We start from the raw sequence: 18,216 nt of genomic DNA on the forward strand, positions 1-18,216 counted from the left end.
CGATGGTGGGTTCGGGTCGTATGGGTTAATTGGGTGGGACGGGTTTTACACAACCCTAGATTTAAATTGGTTATAAATTTATTAAATTTTATTTAATATAGTGTCAAACAATATTTTGATTTTAACATGTTATAAATTTATTTGAACCTATATAATTAATTAATTTTTGTACCTCAAAAAAATTTTGGTTAAAATACAAGATAATTTTATCCAATTCGATTTCCCCAACCCTCAAACTTAATTAGTCATACTACTACTGAAAGGAGTCATATTAGGGAAATTATTGAGGAAGCAACACGTGACTAGAGAAGGAGTGGAGAATTGCTATTTGAGTGATTTATCGCGAACCAAATAAGGTCGCAGATGCTCTTGCAGCAATGGGAACCGGTCAACAAGTAGATTGGGAAATCTTTGGAACGAGCTCCTGAGCCGAGGAGACTTATCTTAATGACTTGGCGCATGACACTTGTGCTCGCAGAGTGAGGTAGAGTAATTAGTTATTTTACCTTTTTCGGTAACACTTGTCCCCATGATAAAAAAAAAATCATATAATCAAAAAAATACCTCTTTGGTTGGAAATTCCATTGATGTACCGACACTCATTAATCATTTTCAATATATCCATCATTATTGTGTTTGAGAAAATAGATATTAATTTTCATGCAAGACGCATACTTTTGCTAGTATAATTAATAATATATAGTTTTAACATTTTAAAATCACTATTATTATTAAAGTCAAATATTATTATTTACTACAAGAAAAATGCACATAGACAACACTAAAAAGACAACAGTTTTTGACAAAAGTGTTATTTTTTAGGTAAAAGACAACAGTTTTGGACAAAACCGTTGTCTTTGACGCGACACTTTTATCAAAGACAACGGTTTTTACCTAACTGTTGTCTTTAGTGTGTTGTCTTTGTGCATTTTGTAAAAAGACAACACCGCAAAGATAACGGTTTTTAAAAACCGTTGTCTATGTGCATTTTTTTAAATAAAAGACAACGGTTTTATGTAACCGTTGTCGTTGAAGTGTTGTCTTTCAGTGCACTTGAATATACAACACTACATAGACAACGGTTTTTTAAAATCATTGTCTTTGCGCGTTTATTTTTTTAAAAAAGACAACGATTTTATTTAACCGTTGTCGTATGTGTGTTGTCTTTAAGCACACTTTAATAGACAACACTTCAAAGACAACTATTTATTAAAACCGTTGTCTTTGTGACACTTCAAAGACAACTATTTATTAAAACCGTTGTCTTTGTGCACCTTCAAAGACAACTATTTATTAAAACCGTTGTCTTTGTGCACGCGTTTTTTTATTTAGAAAATGGTTTTACTTAACCGTTGTAGTTCGTGTGTTGTCTTTAAATGTGCTTGAATACACAACATTACAAAGACAACGGTTTTTTTAAATTGTTGTCTTTGCGCGTTTATTTTTTTTAAAGACAACAATTTTATTTAGCCGTTGGCCCGTTGTTGTTGGTGTGTTGTTATAAACACATTTTAATACACAACACTTCAAAGACAACAGTTTTTAAAAACCGTTGTCTATGTGCTTTCCGTTTTTTATTTAGACAACGGTTTTATGTAACCGTTATCATTGGTGTGTTGTCTTTGAGTGCACTTGAATACACAACACTACAAAGACAATGATTTTTTAAAACTGTTGTCTTTGCACGTTTATTTTTAAAAAAAGACAACGATTTTATTTAACCGTTGTCGTTCTGTGTTGTCTTTAACCACACTTTAATAGACAAACACTTCAAAGACAACGGTTTATTAAAACCGTTGTCTTTGTGCACCCATTTTTTATTTAGACAACGGTTTCATTTAACCGTTGTCGTTGGTGTGTTGTCTTTAAGTGCACTTCAATATACAACACTACTTCAAAGACAATGGTTTATTAAAATCGTTGTCTTTCTGCACCCATTTTTTATTTAGACAACAGTTTTACTTCAAAGACAATGGTTTATTAAAATTTAGACAACAGTTTTACTTCAAAGACAATGGTTTATTAAAATCGTTGTCTTTCTGCACCCATTTTTTATTTAGACAACAGTTTTAGTTGTCTTTCTGCACCCATTTTTTATTTAGACAACAGTTTTATTTAACCATCGAATTGTATTAGTGGAGTTGACCAGCGAATTGTATTAGCAGTTTGTAAAAAAAATGTTTAGTAAAATTAGCTCCTTAGGTTTGCGGTTAACATGTAAATTAAAATGACCTAAAAGGTATACATAATAATAATAATAATAACAATAAAAACAATAAAAAATCAATAGGTTGAATAATAATAATAAATAAATAAATAAATAAATAACATCGTGTAATAGGTTGACCCACTATATTTTTTATGTTTATTTTTTTGAAAAAATACATAATTAAAGACGGAAATACCTTTGTATTTAACGATATTTAAATTATTTTTTTGATTAATGATAAAAAAATAGTCATGTCATAATAATACTAGGAACAAAAGTGAATGTTCTCATAAAAAGAATTAAAAGTGGACTGTCACCTATGAATTTAGGACCAAAATATAATTAACTCTAATAATAATACTTATATAAAATAAAAATCAAAATAAAGAATAAACAAAAAATAAAGAAGAAAAAGGAAGCAAAAAAAATAATAATAATAATAAAAGACAAAAAAAAAAATAAAGAAGAAAAAGGAAGCAGCTTGCGCTGTTTCCTTCTTAATTTTCATCCCACTTTTCCCACCGTCCCACATCGGTGGGAAAAGTGGGATTGGAGCCTTGAGTCTCCTATTTAAGGAGCCTCAAGGCTCCATTATATTTTAATTATAATCCATTTAAGGGTTTGGCCCTCAACTCCAAAGTTTCCTTTTAATTAATTAGAGGCGTTTTGGAGAAAATTATTTTTTTTTCAAAACGCCATATGCAAATGTTGCTAAATGTAGCGTTTGTAAAAATTATCAAACAATAAATTTGACATTTTAACATCAGTTTCAACAACATTCAATAGACAACGGTTATAAACTGTTGTCTTTGTGCGGGACATACAACAACGTTGGTTTTGTCTTTGTGCGGGACATACAACAACGCTGGTTTTAACAATGCTCAACTGTTGTCTTTTATAGAAGTTAAATCGTTGTCTATGTGTGTGACTTTCAACAACACCGGCTTCAACAACACACTCAATAGACAACGATTTTTAACCGTTGTCTATTCTAGAAAAGACAACGGTTAAAAACCGTTGTCTATGTGCGTGACTTTCAACAACACACTCAATAGACAACGGTTAAAAACCGTTGTCTATATGCCTGACTTTCAACAACACTCAATAAACAACGATTTTTAACCGTTGTCTTTTCTAAAAAAGATAACGGTTAAAAACCGTTGTCTATGAGCATTTTTCTTGTAGTGATTATTCTGATCAAAGCAAGGAAAAGCAAGGAATTGTTAAAATGGATACAAATATGCATTAATTGAAACATATATAATGCTTTGAATATCAATCTTTCCCTTTAAACATTATCTCCCCTCCATCTTATAGAATGGTCAAGGCAACTATCTATTCTAAAGTTGATGAGGGTTGTTGGATAGGGTTTGGACCCTTAGGCTATCCTTATCCCAAAAATTTCTCTCACTTTTTAAAATGAGTCTCACTTCCACATCATCAAATTTATAAATTTTTTACTATTTATTCTTTATCCCTGCAAATTTGATAATTTTTAAAAGTGGGGTCCACTTTCATTTTATATTATATATATAATAATAAAATAATAAAAAAGTAAAAAAAATAATAATTTACCTTGGCAGCAAAAGCTGCCGAAATAGTACAAAGATGGCAGCCTTTGTCAGTCTTGCAAGCTTTCTTAATTAGAAATCTTGCAAGACACATGGACAAAAAAATATAAACAAAAACAAAAAAAAAAACAAAATTACACATCAATGCTACCTCACCTAGCAAGTCTTCCACTTGTTAGGATGAGGACAGCCTTAGGAACCAATTCAATCTCTTCACCAGAGTGATGAGGGTGATTCGATACGGTCTGGACCCTTAGGAACCAATCTCTTCAATGTCCCAAATCTCATATGAAAATCATCTGTTAAAATTGATGACGGCGGTTGGATAGGGTCTGGACCCTTAGGAACTAATCGCTTCACCACTTTATATCTCATATCAAAATCATCTGTTGAAATTGACAAGGGTGATCTGATAGGGTCTGGACCCTTAGGAACTAATCTCTTCAACACCCCATATCTCATATCAAAATCATTTGTTGAAATTGATGAGGGTAATTTGATAACCGCCACTAAATATTATTTTTATTTTTACTTTAAATATTAGTGGCGGTTACAAAACCGCCTCTAAATTATGCTTTAGTTTTTAATTTATTTCTCATTTAATTGTAGTGACATTTTTGAATTGCCATTAAAAATTTTCATTGTATTTTACTTTTTATTTTTATTATCCTCATTAAATTATGTTTTTTATCTTGTAAATCTCTACATTCAAGTTTGCATTGCAACCACAAACTCTATATATACATTCAACTGAAAAGAAAATCAATTGCAAACAATATTCGTGTATAATTGTCTAAATATTAATTGAACTACATACATAATTGAAAAATAATTTACATAGAAAAATATAAATCAACATAATAGTTTATTCAATATGACAGTTTCATAAAATTGCACTTCCCAGCAGCCTTGATTGCAGATGCCTCCTAAAATACAACAAAGTAAGTCAAATTCCCATCATTTTAACATTCTGCAGTAGTTGATAGTGCTGTTCGTAAGCATGGGAAACAAAGCTAAAGAAACAAAAAGAATAACATGTTAAAGAAAAACCACTTCTCAACATACATATACTGCTAGATATAAGATATAAACAGAGATTAAGCTGTGGACAAGCACAATGAATGTTGGATTAATCAGAGAACAAAACCACAACATTTAAATCACTACACAAAACAAGGATTCAGTTGGTTCCTCCTGGGCAGATTTTGGGCAAGGCTCCCGCCTAATAGACCTGCATATATACTACAATAAAATGTTATGGGTTAGTTCCTCTAGAGAATAAAGCATTTTGCTTAGCTATCTCCATTTTGCTTATGCTTTTCCAAGTTGGAGTAAAACTGGTGTTCCGCATATTCTTGTATGTGGCCTGAAGCAATAAAAATCTCAAATCAACGGATAAGCGGTTTTGACAATTATATAGTTTGGATAGTGGAAACCTTTACCCAACTGCAATTTCACCCTCTGAAATGCTAGTACAACTCATCATTGGTTGCAAACACACACTATTCAAAACACATTTAAACTTCAGCTCAAAAACAATATGAAGAACACCTTGAATGCAATTGCTACAAAACACTACCAAACAAACACATTCACGTAGTAACATATATAATTCTAGAACCACAAACATTGAAAATTAAAAATACTTGATATAAATTCACAAAAGTTAGAATTATACAAACAAAATCACAAACTAATACCTTATCGGGGCGTTTGGTTGGAGGTAGGGAATTAAGTGGGAAAAGAATTGTAATTTCATGGGAAAAGAATAATGCGGAACAAAGTGAGAGTTTAAATTCCAGTGTTTGGTATATATGCCGGAATAAAATTACTGGGAATTTCAATTCCAATGCCCATTGTTGTTGTTGTTGCATGTTAATCTTAAATGACAAGTATCTATTGGACTCATTTGCATATTCAAACCCAAAAAATAACATATTAAATTCAAAAGCTATCTCTTAGAACTAAAAAAACACAAGCATTTGATTTGGGTAGTCAGAAATTTTGAAGAGTTATGCATATAAAGAATTCAAAGGAACATACACGAAAGTTGCTGTATATAAACAATGCATATAAAGAATGCAAATTTTAAATATTTGCTGCATATAAATATTTAAAGGAACATACACAAAAAGAAGTCGAAGAATAATACACTCTATAATTTTGAAAGGAAGGTTAGACATCAATTTTAGGTTAAAGTAAGGGAGGGTGATTTTGTCTTAGAGTTATCTTTTTTTCTTCCAAAAATTCACGGAATTAAAATCACAAGGGGCCATGGGATTCTAATTCCATGAAAATGAGTGAATTGTAATTCCCTCCAACCAAACACCCTGTAATTAGATTTGTCGAGCGACAAATGGCCAATGAACAACTAGTGAGGGATGGCCTACAGGCTACAACAGTAAGCAAAGGGCAGCTTGCAATGGGACGTCCTGCGACGGAGATTGGTGTGAGTGAAAGGCGGAGGACAATGGAGACGGAGACGGATACACAGACGGGAATGGAAGGTTGAAGCCATGAAGGAGACGAGGAAAACGGCAGAAGGGTTTTCTAAAATTATGTCATTTTTGTTTGAACACATCCAAATAGTATATAAATAAATAATTTTGTTGAATTTTCAAAAAAAATAATAATTTTGTTTATTTTTAGGGACTGATATTCTGTTAAACCAACTGCAGCTAAAATGTACGTAGTACATTTTAATTGAGTTTTTAGTGGCGGTTAAGATAACTGGCGCTAAAATACACATTAAATTATAAAGAAATTAAGAGTTCGTTTAGTAACTTGAAAAAATGGAGAATTTTTCAAAAAATGAAGAAATGAAAAAGGAAAAATGGAGAAGTTGTTTACTAAATTTATACCTTCAAATACTAATTCCATCTCCTTTCTCATCTTTCTTAATGAATTTGGAGAAAGCAAAAATCAACTTCTTCAAATGGAGAAATGGAGACACAAGGTGAACACTGAACAGTACCTCATTTTGGAACTTCTTCGATTCGAATCCTGTGAGTGAATTTTGCTTCTCACGTTTTCACGCTTCATGCATCTTTATTATTATTACTAGTGATCGCACCCGTGCGATGCACGGAATGAATTTGTTATAATATATTAAGAATATTTGGATCGATATATAATTATATAAATTATAACATCAAATATTATATAGTGCAATTGAAGATATGTTTTGCATCGATTATGTTTTCTGATATTATCCTTGTTTGAATTTCAGCAAATAATTGATTAATTAATAGTTAATGTGTAGACGTACACATGCGGTGCTGGAACTTTAGAGATTTTATATATCATTGTTTAGGATTTTTATAAATTGGGCAAATATACTCGTTCTCTAGTAACTCAGTTATAGGAATCAATTGCTATTCTAACTCATATGTATGGAAGATATATTTTTGTGTAGATATATAGCAATTTTTTCATATTTGAAAAAAACATAATATCACCGGTTGTATTTACACATTATTGAAAACCTCTTTGTAGACAACATTGGTAGTAGCAACACAATCTTGTCCATCATCGTCTAGAACTAATTAACATTTTTAGGCTATCAGGATGGGTGACTCAGGAGAAAGCCATGTACAATTGACCGTGATTAAAAACTGGTTTTTTCAACAATAACCCAACATGAGTTAGTGTTCAGCCCTGGCTTTTGTTGATAGTCATGGATTATGCAAGCATCAATGGAAATTATTTATGCTGGAACTTGAAAGGCAATCTCGTATCAAAAAGAGTTAGAGACATTCGAGGGATCAGAACTTTGGTTAGTTATTGCAAGATCTTGAGTTACACTTATATTTTGATATTCGGTAAGTATAACTATATTAGAGAAAAATTCACCTGGAGTAATGGTTTTATCAGTTGAGTGATTGTTGGTTGACCGTAGAACGTTGATATTCTCTGGACAAAAAACTATTGAAAAAATAGGATAAAATAGCATTTTAGTGGCTATATTGTGGTACAAATATATGTGTCGCTTTGGGTCGGGTCAAAGTGGATTCAGGTTCTTTGTAGTTAGACGAAAAGAGTGATATATTGTACGCTCAAAACGGATAATGTGTGAATGAGAACTTGGTTCTCAAAGTTGACCCATTTGAGTTAGAAAAATGGATAGGAAAGTTTTCAAGTAGCTTTTGTCCCACATTGGTTTGGGAAGTGGGTTCGCATAACTACTTATACAAGAGTCTTTCTAAGGCTTATTGAATTGTATAGCATAGAGGTTCTCTCTCGCGCGCAGGGGTGCAAATCAAATCCCAAAATGAAGTTGAAAAGGCTTGACTCGTGTGCGCCGACACCAGCAAGCACGAATGTCATTCCAAAAATAGGTTATCCTTGCGGGTTGATTTTTGCTACAATTGTAGTATTATTAATAGTATAAAACGTAGGGAAAAATATATTTTTTTAGAAATTGCATTACCATATTTTAATGTACAATTGTATTACGAATAGGAATTGTATTACCATATTTTAAAAATATTACGCAAACCTTAATAGTATAGGAGTGTTTTTGGCGGAAAGTTAAAGTTGAGGATATTGTTTTTAGAGTAAATACCCAAAATGGTCCCTCGACTATAGCTAAATTCACAAATTGGTCCTCGACTTATGATTTTAACCAATAACATCCTTGACTTTGCAATTTTTACCTAATTTAGTCCTCCGTTAATGAGCCCGTCAAATGGCCGTGAAACACAGGGATAGTCTAGTAATTTCACAAACCTTGCTTGGCCTTTTTAAAATCTCCATTGACGTTGGGAACAGCTTCGTATTTGGTCCTCTTTTTGGTGTACATGGCTTCAGAGAGCACAGATCGAGACCGGGACGAATCCTGCAAGCTCAGCAACAAAATTCAAATATACCAAAGAAAAGGTGGCGAAGATTCAGGAGCCGGTGGTGAAATATGACCTCCGACGTTAGTGTTCAGCCCTCATCCTCATCCCGTACCCTTCAGCCCTCAGTCGGGAGCCATCTCCGTTGCCCTCATCCCGTACCCCTCGTTAGTGTTCAGCCCGCATTGCCATTGCCAAAGATGCAGATCCGTGCAATTCTTCAAAGCCAAATCCTCGTTGAACATCGGCGGCAAGTCGTAAACATAAACCCTACCGTACTCGCACCTTTTTCCTTCGTCCTTGGGCGGCTGAGCCACGGCGGGCGGAAGCGTAATCGTTTGAGGGGGGGAACATGGAGCTGAACCTGGGCATGAGAGGAGAAAGAGAGCGGCGAACTCCGGGTAAAGAAAACGACAAGAAACTGGATAAAGAGAAACGTAGAAAGAATCCAAAAACGTGGATGAGCAGCGATTTGGTTGAAAAGAATTATAGGAGTTCCTGAAGAAGTGATAGGAGGATTTGGGTTTTGGCGAGGGAGAATGCAGGGAGCAAGTGAAATTACCACGCTGTCCTTCGAATTCACGGTCAACAAACAGTAAGACTAACGGAGGACTAAATTAGGTAAAAATTGCAAAGTCAAGGATGTTATTGGTTAAAATCATAAGTCGAGGACCAATTTGTGAATTTAGCTATAGTCGAGGGACCATTTTGGGTATTTACTCTTGTTTTTATTAATAGTATAGATTGTACTGCAGAGAAATATATATTATGTACAGTATTATTACAATTAGTAATTTTAAGAGTTAATTACTGATTTGGTCTCTCGACTATGAGGATTTCACCACTTTGGTCCTTGACTTTCAAAATTGTCCAATTGCATCCTTGACTATGCAAACGTTAACCAAAATGGTCCTCAGTTTATTGTTCCGTCTATTTTCAGGGGTAAAATAGGAAAATCAAATGAGCAGTCATCTTCTTCCTAACAATACACTTTCAACCTCCGTCTAATATCCTTGGATCTTTGAATTCAGACCAATACACTTTCTACCTTCCATTTTCATCTTTGACTGCAAATTAAACGCAATATCCTTGGATCTTTTTAATCTTTGGTCTGCCTTATTTGTTCCACTACATCAACCTCCGAAACCATACTCACCTTCCTGTTCTTACCCAATTCCAAACTCGACTCATCCTTGCACATGGGAGGCAACCCCAGCTGCTGCGGCCCCTCTCGCATTGGAGATTGCAACAGGGGCGAACCATACTGCGATGGAAAAGAAGCTGAGAGAAAGTTTGTGGGCGGCAGCGGCCCTTCTCGCAGTGGAGATCCGCTCTATTGCGACTGCTGAATCGGCCTAGGGCTCACCTTCACATTCACGATCTTCGGCTCCTTCTGGCCGTACTTTGGAATCCCCGCCGCGACTCGCGATTTCTGCCACTTCAACGCTCCTAGAGTCACCAAATCTGTCTTAGTCTCCTCCTGGTCGGTGTTACCGAAGTCGACAACGGTTCCGTCAGCGAAAGGATCGGCGCAGCACTCACGAAGAAATCGAAGTCGACGTCGAAGCTGGAGAAATCGAAGTCGTCCATATCAGCGTCGAAGTCGAAGCCAGAGAAATCGAAGTCGTCCACATCGGCGTCGAAGTCGAAGCCGGTGAAATCGAAGTTGAAGCCGGAGAAATTGAAGTCGAAGCCGAAGAAATCGAAGTCAAAGCCAGAGAAATCGAAGTCGAACACATCGGCGTAGCACTCGCAAAGCCAATAGTCGCGGAACCAGGGAGAGGAACGGATGAGGCCCCACCGGCCACTACTGGTCGGAGAAGTCCTCCACCGCGCGGTATGCCGACGGTACGAAGATCAGAGTTTTTGGATTGAGCGTAGAGGTCGCCATTTTAGCTAGGAAGATTTTGAGATTAGGGATTAGCTTTTAGGATTAGGGTTTCTCTTTTTTTTTTTTTTTTTCCTTTCTATAAATGAAGCCAACTGAGATGAAAATAACACTACCTGAGAAAGCCGGCAAAGCCAAGGAAATTACATTTCTATCCTTAGTTTTAACGTCTAATAAACGGCTGTTTAGACCGAGGACCATTTCGGAAAGAAATTGCATAGTCGAGGATGCAATTGGACAATTTTGAAAGTCAAGGACCAAAGTGGTGAAATCCTCATAGTCGAGGGACCAAATCGGTAATTAACTCGTAATTTTAATCTAGAATTCTATTACGAATAGGAACGTAGGGAAGAATATATTTTATTAGGAATTGCATTACCATATATTTAATGTACAATTGTATTACGAATAGAAATTGTATTACCATATTTTAAAATATTACGCAAACCTTAACAATATAGGAATGTTTTTTGCGGAAAGTTAAAGTTGAGGATATTGTTTTTATTAATAGTATAGATTAGTAATTTTAATCTATAATTGTATTAGGAATAGAAACGTAGGAAAGAATTATTTTATTAGAAATTGTATTACCATATTTTACAATATTACGCAAACCTTAATGGTATAGGAGTATTTTGGGCGTTAAGTTAAAGTTGAGGATATTATTTTTATTAATAGTATAGATTGTATTGCAGGGAAATTTATATACTGTACTATTACGTACGGTTAGTAATTTAAATCTAGAATTGTATTACGAAAAGGAACGCATGAAAGATTATTATATATTTTATTTGGAATTGTATTACCATATTTTAATGTACAATTGTATTACGAATATGAATTGTATTAACATAGGAGTGCTTTGGGAGAGAAGTTAGAGTTGAGGATATTGTTTTTATTAATAGTATAGATTATTATTAACTATTAATTTTTAATTTCTTATTATTATTACTATTATTAAATTATTGTTATTATTATATTCTTATTATTATTATTATTATTATTATTACTATTATTAAATTATTATTATTATTAAATTCTTATTATTATTATTAAATTATTATTATTATTATTACTGTACTACTATTATTATAGTTGTTGTTGTTGTTGTTATTATTATTATGTAGAAATGTACAAATGCTATACAGAATGATTGTATTTAATAAAATCAGAAAATTAGAGAAATAAAAAACTAGAGGAATGGAGAAATGGAAAACTGGAGGGATGGAAAAGGAAAACGGGAGAAATGAAAAACTGGAGATGGAAAAATAGAAAAATGAAGTAAACGACCCTTAATGTTTTCTAGATTTTAGTACAAAATTAGTGGCGGTTTTTATATATAACTGTTGCAAAATACTCATTTAGGGGCGGTTATATATAACCGCCGCTAAGTACGTGTCGTTACAAAACTAATTTGTTGTAGTGAATGTTGCCGACCACTGGGATGGGGACTGCTCGAATTTCCTCAACAATGGGTGTCGGTAGGCATTGCTCAAGAGCTGAGACATTCCATGCCCTTTTTTTTAAATCGGAGAAGGAGGGGGGGACCCCTGGGGTGCCAAACCTAGGTTGACGCCACCACTCTGCGCACACTAGTAACATGTGCTAAATCGTCAAAATAGGCGTCCTCGCTCACCGCTGGGCAATCGGTGAGATTTGCAATCTCCTCACTCTGCGTAGAGCCATACGAAGCAAGGCAGTCAGCCACCTTGTTCTGTTCATGGTAGATCCCTTGGAACGAGATCCTCCAGTCCTTTGTAGTCCAACCTTTGATCGCATTAATGTACTGGCAAACTGGTCCTCGACCGGTATCGTCAGCCTGAACCCATTGCAGCACATTCTTTGAGTCTGATTGAATCTCCATGTCACGAACTCCTCTCTGCCATGCCCACTTTAGACCCTCAGCTATGGCTTTTGCTTCTGTCCAGGACGAGTCTCCATAAGATGTACTGCACATGAAGCCCGCAATCCACTCCCCCTTATTATTTCTCATCACCCCTCCCAAGCCTGCTCTGTTGCGGCCGGTTTTGACGCTACCATCGACGTTCAGTGTAATGTGATGGGCATTGGAAGCTTTCCAGCGTAACCGAGCAATCGTATGTCGACCCGCCGTGTTACTATTCCCGTTGTGTTTAGCAAACGCACGATTGATCTCCTCCTCTACCTCTCTAATCCAGTTGATTTTGCGTTGGGTGTCCATCTCTCGATCATTGAAAACTCGCTCGCATCTCCATCTCCAAATCCACCAGACAATGATCGTAAAGCGANACCAGACAATGATCGTAAAGCGACTTGGCCAATCCTCTCCCTCGACTTCGTCTTTGTTGTTACTGATGTTGTCAACAATCCACTGTCTGAAGCCCATATTTCGCCATCTTTGCCGTTGCTGTGTTGACGAGAAGGCCCGCCAAATCTCCTTTGCTTTGTTGCAGTTCCTGAGTATGTGATCAGCAGTCTCGCTCATTCCCGGGCAGACACCGCAGCTGTCGTCTGACGTGAGGGCTCTTCTCTTCCTTTCTGCATTTCCCATCACCCGCTCATGCATCGCCGTCCACAAGAACGTCTTGAGTTTGTTAGGGACTTTGAGCTTCCAAAGTCGGCTCCATTCTCTATCCTGCATATTTTCCGAGTTGTCGTGGATCAAAGAATACGCAGAATTAATAGAAAACATACCTGATGCCTCGCGACTCCAGTAGCGCTCATCTTCTCCCTCCCCTTCATGCAGCGTGGTGCACTGCATAAGTTGTTTGACTCCTTGTGGTAAAGGTGGCAGGCACTCCCATTTCCATCCCCTAACACTATCCCAGTAATCCCTTACCATGCTATCATTTTCAACATATAAAGCATTGTTAGGGAGTAAGGATAGTAACGGCGTCTCTTGTATCCAGACGTCCTTCCAAAAACGTGTGGTTCTTCCATTTGTCACACAGGTCTTGGCGCCCTTTAAAGTGAGGGGAAGAGCTGCCACAATGCCCCTCCAAGCATTCGAGCAGACCGTTTTGGTGCATATCATGTTCATTCCTGCTTTGCCATGGGCATATTTTTCCTTTAAAACCTTAACCCATAGGGTTTCCTTATTGGAGATGAGTTGCCATCTGAGCTTAGCCATGAATGCCATGTTCATATCCTTTGCTGCTCTAATTCCAAGCCCCCCGCTATTCTTTGGTTTAGTGACCTCCTCCCATCACACAAGATGGCATTTTCGAGTCTCAGGAGTTTCCCCCCATATAAACCTGCGGATCCTTTTGTCGATCTCTTCCCAGACACCGGCTGGCATGAGAGTTGTCTGCATCCCATAATACGGGATAGTTTGAAGAACTGATTGAGCCAGGACTTGTCTACCCACTAAGGTCAAGAACTTTGCCTTCCACCCATTCAGTCTGTCATCAATCCTTTCCAGCATCGGAGAGAAGAGGCTATTGGTTACTCTGCCGTGGAGTGTGGGGACCCCAAGATACTTTCCTAGATTTGTAGCCGCTGGGATTTTTGCTATATCTGAGATTCTTTGGGCTTCATCTCTCCCCACATTTTTCGAGAAAAATATTTGGGACTTGCTTAGGCTGACTCTTTGTCCTGACGCTTGGCTAAATCTTTCCAGACATTCCGAGATAATGTATATTTGTTCCTGCGAGGCCTCAGCAAACAAAACAAGGTCGTCAGCGAAAAACAAATGGGTAAGGAGGGGTCCATACCTTGAGAGACGAATGCCTTTCCACTTCCCCTGCTCCACTTCGTTCTTTATGGTGTGACTTAACCGCTCCATGCACAGAACGAACAAGTAGGGCGAGATAGAGTCACCTTGACGGATACCCCTCGTAGGAATGATTTGGTCAAGCTGGTTACCGTTCCAAAGTACTTTTAACCTGGGTGATTCCACACAGGCCATAATGTTCCTAATCCAATCGTTGTTCATCCCAACGTCTCGCAGAGTGTCCCAGATAAAGTCCTAGTTGAGCCTATCGTAAGCTTTTTCTAGGTCGATTTTGAGAACCATAAGCCCTTTATTTCCTTGTTTGTTTCGCATAGAATGCATCACCTCTTGGTATATCAGAATATTGTCTGTAATTTCCCGACCCGGCACAAAGCTACTTTGTTCCTGTCCGACTAGTTTCCTCAACATGGGTTTGATGCGATTTGTCATGACCTTTGTGATGATTTTATAAATTACATTACAAAGGCTAATAGGGCGGTACTGACTAGCACTGGTAGGGCAGCTGTTTTTCGGAATAAGGGCAATCCAGGTGTCGTTGATACCCTCTTCCATTACCCCCGACTTCATGAACATATCAACTTGTTTGTAGATTGATTTCGAAATAACATGCCAGGCTTTCTGGTAGAACATAGCGTGAAAGCCATCCGGACCTGGGGCTTTAAGAGGTCCCATTTCAAACAAAGCAATTCTGATTTCATCCACTAAAAAGTCCGCATTAAACGAGATCCAATCCTCCTCACAAAGAATAGGGAAATTACCTTACGGTACCCGAGTGACCTCCGCCTCCGTATCCTTAGTAAAGATACCTGTAAAATAATCTTGAATAGCCATTTCAATCTGTTTAGCATCATTCAAGGGGTTGCCCTCGTTGTCCAAAAGGTTATGCCTCCCTCTTTTGGCCTTTTTGTTCTGCGTAGCAGCGTGATAGAATTTGGTGTTTCGGTCACCCGAAGCAATCCACACCTCCCTTGACTGCTGGAACCAAAGGGTCTCTTCTTGATGAAGTGTATCCTCTAGCTCATTTCTCACTTTCTTTTCCAGCTTTAAAAGACCTTTATGCCTTACCTGATCCATGTGCCTCTGGATACCGTCAAGCCTTCTTAGAAGTCTACTCTTGCGGTGATGTATATTTCCAAAGACCTTTAAATTCCATTCCTTTAATTTAGTTGCCATAGAATCTTTATTCTGCCAGACAGACTGGTCATCGTTCCAGTTGCAGCGGATGAACTCAATGAAAGAATGATGAGTCGTCCAGGCCCCTTGGAACATGAAGCCTCTATCACCTTTATTTCTTTTATTATCAAACTCCACAAAAAGAGGGCAATGGTCAGAACCGAACGCCGGTAGGTGGGTTACGGTCGTGTCGCCCAGGGTATTCATCCACTCTGGTGAGCATAAAACTCGGTCTAATCTAGCCCCTTTAAAAGTGTCTTCATCACTACCTCGTTTCCACGTGAACTTCTGGCCCGAGAATCCTAGGTCGATTAATCTTTCCTTAAAGATCCAATCTCTGAAGTCTGCGTTTCTGTGGTGTCCAGGGATGGCTGGGTTGGAGCATTCATCATTACTAACAATGGCGTTGAAATCTCCCGCAATCAGCCAAGGGTGATTAACCTGAACTTTTTGTCTACTTAATGAGTTCCAAAGTCTGCGGCGGAGGTAAAGCGACGGGCTTCCATAAACTACCGAGAAATTCCAGGTTCTCCCCGACAGTTCTTGGACAATCATGTGCACAAATTGAGGGTGAGAGCTAAGAACTTTTACCTGCAACGTGCTCGACCAAAGGATCCAAATTCCACCGCTAAACCCTAGAGCTTCCACTCTCGCCCAATGTTCAAAGCCCAGCTTAATGCAAATGGAGTCTGCATTAATTCCAGAAGTCTTTGTTTCGACTAAGCAGAGAATTTCCGGATGGTGCTTACTAATGAGCCATTTCGCAGCCCTAATGAATCTCTTAGAAGCTGCACCTTGACAGTTCCAAATGATAGCTTTCATGGGGAAACAAAACAAAAAGAAAAGAACTAAGCAACAAAACAGAACAACAGAAAAAAAAACACGAAAAAACAGAAAAAAACAAGAGCGAGGAGAGGAAACACCTCAAGACTCGAACTCCATAGCCGCAGCCTCAGAATCCCCAAAGCACACCACACCCTCATGCTGGTCAGTCTGCTCCTGTGCGTCGAGGAAGTCATCGTCTGGTGGGTCGCCGTGGTGTTCATGCAGATCTGTTGTTCCACCCATGCACTCAGGATCATTTTCTACCTCTGTTTCAAAGACTTGCACAGATTGTGGCCCATTCTTGTCGCCCATAACTAACGTATGTTCCGAAGCAGCACCAGCTCGATTGTTCTGCACTTGGTGGGCTCTCTTGTTGTTACTTCGTCTAGTGCTGGGCTCTCCACTCTCGGGCTGTCTTTTGTGCATGCCATGTAAATTATTACCTTCGATCTGTTTTTTTGACACTTGGGCCGTAGGCCTTTTCCCTTTTGATTGCCTCGAATTGTTTGCTACTTGGGCTCGGCTTTGCTTATTCACTTGCTCACCCATTAATTCCTCCACAGACTGATCATCCTCCTCATTAGTAGTATCCGCAAGGTTCGCAAATCTTGACCCTGATTGCTCATTGTGATTCTTCCCTTTTCTGGCTTCCTGCTGATCCTTCCTACCGCCATCTGCGCTTCCTTGATTTTTGTTTCCTTGATTCTTGGTGTAATTCCTTTTCGGTTTTGGAGCTACCATCCACGTTCCATAATCCTCCGTAAGTTCTGGCCTTATTGCCGTAGTTTCCATAGTCAGTAGCTCCTTTCCATTTCCATTGGTTTTTTGACCGTTGCATGTGCCGGAGGTGGTTTCCGGCCGCTGCCCGTCATTGACAGTTGGTGTTTGGATGGTTTCTTCTCCACAGTTCAACCGGCATCCTTCGGCATTGTGACCATACGTTCCGCACTTGAAACATATAAGGTGTAAACCTTCATAAACTATCGGACGAACTCTGTTTCGTAGAGTAAACTTAGCTAACAATGGCTTGGTGATGTCCACTTCAACACAAACTCTCGCGAAACTGGCCCTCGAGACCAAGCTAGTGGCGGTATCAATGTTAATCGGACGATCGACTTTCTCCCCCACACTCATCAGAAACTTGTGATTAAAATATTCTGCCGGGAGACATGGGAAACGGATCCAAACAATCATGGACTCAGTCTTGGCCGTAAAAGGATCAAAGTTGGGTACCCATTCCTTCACTATGAGGTAATGATCCAGCACCATCCATGGTCCTCCGTATTTCGCAAATTCATAATCATCCACCGACGCAAACTTCACCAAGAAATAACCATTATCCACTGTCACCAGTTCCATCCGCGCCTTTGGTTTCCATAAAGTCGTGAGTCTTCTCAGGAGATATCCGTAGCCTACATTCCTTCCCAGCACTTTCACAATTAAGGTTTGCTTCCATTTGCTTCGTAACCTAACCTTCTCCTCCCTTGTGAGTCGAATGATTGGGCAGCTTTTATCCACTTCATCATCTGACACCAGGTCTATGTCCTCCGCTGTGACCTGTGAACTCTGGTGGGATTCGTTTGCCACAATCTGTTTGAAGGAAAGAGCGCCTGGTTGTTTCTCCATTGAAGCTCCTTGTGTCGGCATGGCCTCCCTAGTTGGTGTGGCTTCGCCCATGGGTGATTCAGTAGACGTTTTCGTCTTCTTCTTGCTTCGATCCAGTTGATCCTTCTCTTCGCTATTGAGCTGCGTTGAGAGAGAATTCTCTGTCGTCATTTTTTTTAGTATATATGAAATACATTCCATGCCCTTTGGTTAGTGAGCCAGTCATGTTAATGGTGTTGAATTGAATATATGGTAATTTGTATGAATTTGGTAAGATTTTATTTTTTACTATATTGAGTGTAGCTGTATACAGTAATTATAAGGCTGTGTTTGGCAGAGCTTATTTTAAGCTACTAATAAGGTATAAGTTTTGTTTGGTAATGTTCTCAATATAA

At 38.0% G+C, this 18,216-nt stretch overlaps 1 protein-coding gene across 1 annotated transcript; it reads right to left on the reverse strand.

Annotated features, from left to right (window-relative positions):
* Positions 1-16,315: 16,315 nt before the first annotated feature.
* LOC116024177 lies at positions 16,316-17,992 on the reverse strand. The gene has a single exon (XM_031265077.1). It carries the CDS (start codon positions 17,990-17,992, stop codon positions 16,316-16,318), a length of 1,677 nt encoding a protein of 558 aa, XP_031120937.1.
* Between the last annotated feature and the right edge of the window lie 224 nt (positions 17,993-18,216).

Source organism: Ipomoea triloba, chromosome 7, assembly GCF_003576645.1.
Source record: "Ipomoea triloba cultivar NCNSP0323 chromosome 7, ASM357664v1".
Lineage (NCBI taxonomy): Eukaryota > Viridiplantae > Streptophyta > Magnoliopsida > Solanales > Convolvulaceae > Ipomoea > Ipomoea triloba.